General features: G+C 36.4%; 1 protein-coding gene across 1 annotated transcript; it reads right to left on the bottom strand.

Moving 5' to 3' along the window:
* Positions 1-240: 240 nt before the first annotated feature.
* IFNE (interferon epsilon) lies at positions 241-822 on the bottom strand. Its single transcript, XM_061132493.1, has one exon. The coding sequence runs from the start codon at positions 820-822 to the stop codon at positions 241-243; it is 582 nt and encodes a 193-aa protein (XP_060988476.1).
* Between the last annotated feature and the right edge of the window lie 7667 nt (positions 823-8489).

Below are 8489 nucleotides of genomic sequence, written 5' to 3'. Positions count from 1 at the left end.
TGGACAGAAAATACAAAGTGACATCACAAAATAAAAACAACTGTAGTCAATGTGCATCTTTAAAGCAAAGATCACTATACATACACACACACACACACACACACACACACACACACACACACACACACCCAAAGAATAGTACTACTTTAAAACAAAAAGATATAGTAGTGCCTGGAGAAATCCTACTACCCCTCCGTGCTGTGCTTTTAAAGCCTGCAGTTGGCTCTTCCTTCACACGGTTCAAGCTTCCATGCCCTGTTCACTCAGCTTTCTTGTGAGTCGGAACACCAAGAAGAGACACCGGTTGATTTCTACTTGGACAATGGTCCAGGCACAGCTGCTATAGTCCTGGCTTTCCAGGTAATCACGGATCCTTTGGAAATACATTTTAACCTGTAATCTAAAGTTCTCACTGCCCAAGGTGTCACTTTTCTGATTTGCTTGCAGTTTCATGAGTGTTTCTAGGTATTCCAGCTGTTGATGAAGTTCAACAAGGAACTTTTCTGTGTGACTTTCCTCCCAACCATCCAGAGATACAACTGCCCTGAAGAGGTTGAAGATCTGTTGAAGCATCTCATGAAGAATGGCCAGTACTTGTCCTTTCTGATACTGGTGAGGATTCAGAGACTTCTGGGGAAGCAGGAAGTTTTTCCTGTGTGGTAGACACTGCTGAATTGACGAGGTCTGCAGTTTATTCAAAAGTTTTAAACTCTCTTGGTTCACTCTCCTTTGCTGGCAAAGAACCAGTTTCAGCTCTTGGGAGCAAACAGTGGAAGAAGCCAACAGAACCAACACAATTTCAAAGAAAGCCTTGTTAATCATGGTGAAGGTCAAGTATTCCACTTATCTCTTTGCAGACTGGATAAAGCTCCGACTCTAGTGATTATTTATTTTTGTGCATCCTAGATTATTCTGGAAAGTGTTCTTTTGTAGTTTTGTTTTCTAATGTTGTTATTTCTCCAAGTTGACATGTTAAGCTTTCTGGTTCTGTTTTCACAAGGTTTACGGGACATTTCTTCCACTTTCCCCATTGTGTTGGTTTATTTGAGGAAGTAATCGAAAGAATTTGTTTTCTTTGCATGTGTTCCTTGAGACAATAACAGACCAGTCATCCAAAATGATCTTCTATTACTCTCATTATTTATTATACACAAAGTTTCACTCAACACAATATGCTTTCTAAATATCTAGTCAAGCTTATTAAAGTTCTTTTACTGAGAGTAAGTTTTTCTTCTTAAAGGAATAGTCTTTCTTGGAGTTATGTTTATCAGAGGCTTAGCAGCACCTATATGGCATGTGTGCGGGTGTGCTAAGTCACTTCAGTCATGTCCAACTCTTTGCGACCCTATGGACTGGGGCCCGCCAAGTTCCTCTTGTCCATGGAAATCTCAAGGCAAGAATACTGGAGTGGGTTGCCATGCCCTCCTTCAGGGGACTTTCCTGACCCAGGGATTGAACCCAGATCTCTTACATCTGCTGAATTGACTGGTGGGTTCTTTACCACTAACACCACCTGGGAAGCCATAACACAGCCAGGCAAAAATTAAACAAAAAAAAATTTAACTGAGTAAATTTAAAGGTCAAATTGGTTCCACCGAACTACAGAAAAGGAAAGGTTTTTAAAGGTAGAAAGGGGGCAGAAAAAAGAAAATTATTAACAAAAAACGTACTGTTTCAGGCAAAGTTGCCTTCCTAAGGGGGATGGAGGTGCCTATGCACAGATTACTTCACTACTGCTAACCAGGTAATTCTAGGTTGACTGGTTAAAGGTTACATTCCTGGGGTGTTGAAATTGCAATTAAGTTAAATATTAAGTCTTGGTTTACTGGCATGGGGTTTAGCATAAGTAATTCCATTTTGGGTCTGTTGTCTCCTTTTTACACTACTAAATTTAAAACCTCAAGTAGAACTGTATCTTTGCACAAATGCTTGAGCAGATTAACCTTAAGATATGTATCAGCAATCTTAAATTGCTTTGTGTCTGAGCCAAGCAGTTCAATATCTAAGATTCTAGCCTATGGAAGTAATATAAAAAGGAAAATATTAGCAAAAGAAGATTGTTATAAAATTATTGCAACTGCAGAACATGAGAGACACCGCATAGGTCCAACAATAGTGGAATGGTTAAATAAATGTTGGGAAATCCACATAATGAAATGCTATGTAAAAATTATAAATAATCACATCATATGTGGAAAGAGTTTGAGGGCAGTTGGTTAGTCTATATTCCCTAGGGTACCAATCACTAAGGAAAATCAATGTGACTAGTTTATACCAGTAATGCTTCTTGAATTACAAATTCCCAGTTCCATATTCTTTTTTTAACAATTACCTTTTAAATTAATTAATGTTTTGATTGTGCTGGCCTTTGTTGCTGCACGCAGGCTTTCTCTAGGTGAGGTGAAGTTGGGGCTACTCTTCGTTGTGGTGCGTGGGGCTCTCACTGTGGCGGCCACCCTTGTTACAGGGCCCGGGCTCTAGGGGCACAGGTTTTAGAAGCTACAGCACCTGGCCCAGTAGTCAGCACGTGAGCTCAGCAGTTGCGGTGCACGGGTTTAGCTGCTCCACGGCATGTGGGATTTCCCCAGATCAGGAATCGAACCTGTGTCCCCTGCAGTGGCAGACAGGAGGATTCTTATCCACTGTACCACCAGGAAGTCTCCAGTTCCACATTCTAAATTCTTCAGAATAAACCTCCAATCAACCGTTCCAATCTCATCTCTCACTGTTGCTCCAAATGTGGCATATATGTGCATGGTCAGTTGCTGCAGCCATGTCTGACTCTTTGTGACTCTACGGATTGTAGCCTACCAGGCTCCTCTGTCCATAGGATTGTCCGGACTTGTGTGTGTGTTTAGTAATATTTTCTTTCTCTAAAACATCACTTGTTGCCTCCTTCATTCCCAGTACCTGCTGTCCAAGAACTAAGGACTACTTCTCCTTTCGGGCCTAGACTGTTCCCGTGAGCTATAATCTCTTCTCTGGATCCTCACAGAACTTTGCACCTTTTAAGACACTTTTCTTGGTCTGTCTTATAAATGGTTATTTATTTAATTGTCTTACAGCCTTCTAACATTAAGACCTCTTACGAATGTATAATAAACACTCCTATTTTTACTGTCTGTACAACTATAGTAGGAGCTTAACAAACCCATATTGTCTTGGACTGATAATGTGCTCTACCACAAAGTAATACAAGATGTTGCATCTCATATTTGACCTTTTTTTTTTTTGCAGGTCATTGAGTGAAATCACAAGTGCTGGGAAGAGAATATAAACATGCGTGGCCTCGTTATCCACCAGCTCAATTATATGTTGGTATCATTTAGTCAGTCTGATCTTAATAAACTGAGTCAACATGCTCCATGGAGGAATCCTTTCCTGTTCAAAAGTTCAACTACATCAATCAAAAAGTTTCAAACATTTTGGGTGCTGTGGAATTTGAACTTTTAGATCCAGGTCCATGAGAGTCAAATTACAGAAATCTCTTATCTGAGCTAACAAGGTAAACAGGCTTTAAGCTGATGTCAAGGAGTGGGAGTTGGGAAGAAAAGAAAACTTCACACCGAACTGGACAGAGTAGAAACCATTCAAAGGTAGTTATGTCATGTTAAACTTTGTGCCCATGACTATAAACTTAACATCCAAGCCACGTATAGTTTGCACCGAATATTGTTCTGTAAAGCATGTTCTCTTTGAAAAGTTTTTAAACTCTTCACAGATCAAAAATTACCTAGCAATTCCATTACAGTTATTAGTTATTTGACATCTGTACATTGTGCTTCTCTGCTTGGTGGTGTCATCAGGGTGACAAATGTCTGAATACTTCATTCATGTTTTCACATCCAGGGCAACTAGTAACTTTATAAAGTGATTCAGTGGCCAAAGGGCTCTGTTCCTTCCCACTGGCTGCTACAGAAGCCAACTGCTTAAGGAACTGATAGAGAAAAAGAAGAAATCTGTCACGTATTATCAGGTGAATTATGGAATTTGGATTTTGAAGTCACAAAGACCTGGAACGGAATATTCTCTCTACCATTTGCTGGTTTTGTGACTTTGTGCAAATTACTTAATCTCTATCTACCTCAACTTTTTCATCTCTAATTTATAAAACATTTTTGAGGATTAGCAGATAAAATATTATAAAAAATATAGTATGGTGCCTAAGGGTTTCCCTGGTGGCTTAGTGGTAAAGAATCCACCTGCCAATGCAGAATTCGTGGGTTTGATCCCTGGGTTGGGAAGAGCCCCTGGAGAAGGAAATGGCAACCCACTCCACTATTCTTGCCTGGGAAATTCCATGGGCAGAGGAGACTGGCAGGCTACAGTTCACCAGGTCGCAAGAGAGTCAGACACAGCTTAGCGACTGAACAGTAACAACAACATGGTGCCTAAATAATGATAAACAACTAATACATATTTGTTGACTTCCACTAAACAAATACTAAATCAGCCACATTCTTCCTAGGGATTCATAGTTATGGTAAAATATTTTTATAGATAGAACAGAAGAATTAAAAATGAAACATTTCTATCTTCTTGTGGCTCTTTTGAGCTGAGTTGCTCTGGGCTTCTGAAAGGGTCTGATCTCACTATATCTGAATATTTTTTATTGTGGCAATAACTCCACTAGTGTTTTTAAAAAATTTCTTCCTCTCCCACTTCTTCTCCTCTTTCTCTTCATCTTTCTCTCCCCTCTCCCCCTTCTTTCTCCATCTGTGTCTTGGTCTTTCTCTCGCTCAACAAAGACCTATGGTAATTTATAATATACAAAAAGAATAATACCTGTTTTAATAACATTCCAGTTACTTCATCGAGACAATAAATTTTTGACCTGATGTCAAGATAAATCTATAAATCTTTAATGCAGAGCTTCAGGAAAACTGTAAGGGTAGCTGAGAATAATTGCTAATCTGCACTCGAGACTTTCACATTATTTTCATCCAATTGACTATAATAATGTAAAACTGTGTTGTTTAATTTCCAAATGCTAGAGAACTTTCCAGATATCATACTGTTACTGATTTCTAATTTGAATTTCTTGTGGTTAAAGAAATTTAAATTTATTGAGACGTATTTCATAGTTCAGAATATGTTCTATCTTGGCAATTATCCCATGAGAACTCAAAGGAATTATATTCTGCTTTTGTTGGCTGAACTGTTCTATAAATGGTAATTAGGTCAACTTGGTTGACGGTATTGTTGAAATTTTCTATGCTCGCTCTACCATTTGTTCTATCAACTATTAAGTGACACCTTGAAATCTCAATCAAAAGGAGACTTGTCTACCTACTGTTATTATTTCTATCAGTTTTTGCTTCATATATCTTTAAACTCTGCTGTTAGGTACGTCACATTTAGAATTATCATGTCCATTTGATGAGCTGACTTTTATTTTAAAATGTCTCTCTTTTTCCTAGTAATATTCCTTATTCTTAAGTCAACTTTGTATAATATTATACACTTGTGCTTTTTTTAAATTAGTGTTTTCATGTTATATCTTGTTGTATCCTTTTACTTTTATCCTATACACATTTTTTTCACATTTAAAATGAGTTTCTTATATATGGTATATAGTTGGATCTTACTCTTTATCCAGTCTAACAATCTTACTTTTTTATTGTAGTGTCTGGGCCATTTTCATTTACTGTTATTATCAATGTGTCTGGGTTTATATCTACCATTTTGCTATTTAATTTCTAATTGCCTATATGTTCTTTTTCCTTTAGATTGATTTTAAAAAAGTGATTGCACTTTATCTCTACCATTGGTTTATTAGCCATTTTATTTTATTTTTACAATAGCTCCTCCAGGGTTTACAGTCTATGTTTTTATATAGCATATTACATTTTACTTTCAAATAATATTAAATTCCATTTAGAGTATACTGTAAGGATGTTACAATGTATGTCTATCTCCTCCCTTTTACCCTTTGTACTATTGTTGTCAGACATCTTCATGTTTTAAGCCTCAAAGGCATTGATATTGTTCCTTTAAATTAGTCAGTTACATAGTAGAGAGATTTTGGAAATCTGTTTTCTATATTTACTCACGTATTCACTATCTAACCAACCATACACCATAATCACATATTTACCTACACAAATACCATTCCTAGTGGTCTTCATTCCTTTTTTAAAAAAATTTTGATTGAAGTATAGTTGATTTAGAATGTGGTGTTAACTTCTGCTGTATAGCAAAGTGATTAAGTTGTACACATGCATACAATCTTTTTTATTCTTTTTCATTATGGTTTATCACAGGATACTGGAACATTCCCTGTTCTGTGTATGATGACCTTGTTTTTTGTCCTTCATTCCTTCTTAAAGATCTAAATTTCTATGTGGTATTATTTTCTTTCTTCTTGAATAATATTTAATATTATTCTTGTATATCTTCCTTTAATATTTTTATCTTCCTTTAATATTTCTTGTATTTCAGTTTGACTAGCAATAAATTCTCTTGGCTTTTGTTTGTTTGAAACATTTTTTTCATTTTTGAAACACTTTTTACTAGGTATAGAATTTTAAGATGACAAGCTTTTTTTCCTTTCAGAACTGTATTTAAGGTATTGTCCCACTGTCTTTTGGTTCATATAATTTCTGAAGAGAAGACTGCTATCATTCTTAATTTTATTCCCCTGTACATAATGTTTCTCCTTGTTCTGTGGCAGCTTTTAAGATTTTCTCTCTGTCATCATTTTCAGCAATTCAATTATGATGTGCCTTGAGGTAATTTTCCTCTTGTGTCCTCTACTTGGGAGTTTCTTGAATCTGTGCTTCTATAATTTTCATCAAAATCAGAAAAGTTTTAGACCTTATTTTTTCCAACATTTTTCATCCTTTTTTAGGACTCTGTTGTAGATATGTCAGACCATTCAGTAGTATCATATGGGCCAATGATGTTTTGTTCATTTATTTTTAGTCTTTTTCTCTTTTATTTTTGATAGTTCAATGGCTATAACTTAAAAGTTCATCTATATTTTCTTCCTCTCTGAATTTCAAACTCTGACAATCAACTCAATGAGATCACTGATATGTTTGGGTTTTTTCCTTCTCCTCCTCATGCTGCAGCCTAGAAATTTTCTACATAGTAAGCAGGAGCAGTAACAGGGCTAACTATATTTATTTCCTTTTTCTCAAGGATCATTATTCTATGTTTCCTGTTGCTCAATATTTGAAAGCTATTGTATCATATGCTTTGTTTTTCAGTTGTTTAAAGTGGGAAGGGTGCATTGAGTCATCTATCATGCCTGGAAGTTGAAGTTCTCTCAACATTAATGATCTAAACTAGAAGTTAGCAAACTACAACCCATGGGTCAAATCCAGTTTGCTACTTGTTTTCATAAATAAAGTTTTATGGGAGCACAACTGTGCCATTCAATTATGTATCACATATAACACTTTCATGATCTAACTGGAGACTTGAGTAGCTGTGACAAAAATAGGCTTTGTCAGTGACTTCTTAGTTTATCATCTGAATGTATGTTTCTGTTTATTTACTTTTTTCATAAATTGAAGATCTAATGTGACATTTCTCCAAAGAAAACATACAGATGAAAAAAAAAACATACAGATGGCCAATAAACACATGAAAAGATGCTCAACATCACTAATTATTAGAGAAATATAAATAAAAATACAATAAGGTATCACCTCACATCGGTCTGAATGGCCATCATCAAAAAACCTGCCAACAATACATGCTGGAGAAGGTGTGGAGAAAAGGGAACCCTCATGCACTGTTGCTGGAGTGTAAATTGATACAGTTACTATGGAAAACAGTATGCACATACCTTAAACTAAAATAGAACTACCAGATAACCCATAAATTCCACAACTGGCCATACACCCAGAGAAAACCATAATTCAAAAAGATATATGCACCCCAATGTTCACTGCAGCATTATTTACAACAGCCAGGACACGGAAACAACCTACATGTTCATCCACAGTGTAATGGATAAAGAAGATGTGCTAAATATATACAATGGAATATTACTCAGCCATAAAAAGGAATGAAATTGGGTCATTTGTAGAGATGTGGATGGACATAGAGAATGTCATACAGAGTGCAGTCAGAAAGAGAAAATCAAATATAGTATAGTAATGAATATATGTGGGATCTAGAAAAATAATATAGATTATATTATTTGTAAAGCAGAAATAGAGACACAGACACAGAGAACAAAGGTATGGATACCAAGGCGAAAAGTGAGGAGGGGTGATTGGGAGACTGGATTGACTCATGTGAACTGCTGAAACTACGTATAAAACAGATCGTTAACCAGAACGTATTGTAGAGCACAGGGAACGCCACTTAATGCACTGGTGACCTGACGGGGAAGGAAGTCCAGAAGGGAGGGGACACACGTCCATGTACAGCTGACTCACTCTGCCGTATAGCAGAAACTAACACAGCACTGTAAAGCTGTTACCCTCTAATACAAATGAGCCTAAAAAATAAAAAAAATTATGCTGTAATTAGAA

The sequence above is a fragment of the Dama dama genome, chromosome 29, assembly GCF_033118175.1.
Source record: "Dama dama isolate Ldn47 chromosome 29, ASM3311817v1, whole genome shotgun sequence".
Lineage (NCBI taxonomy): Eukaryota > Metazoa > Chordata > Mammalia > Artiodactyla > Cervidae > Dama > Dama dama.
This window is presented reverse-complemented; position numbering and strand designations above follow the sequence as displayed.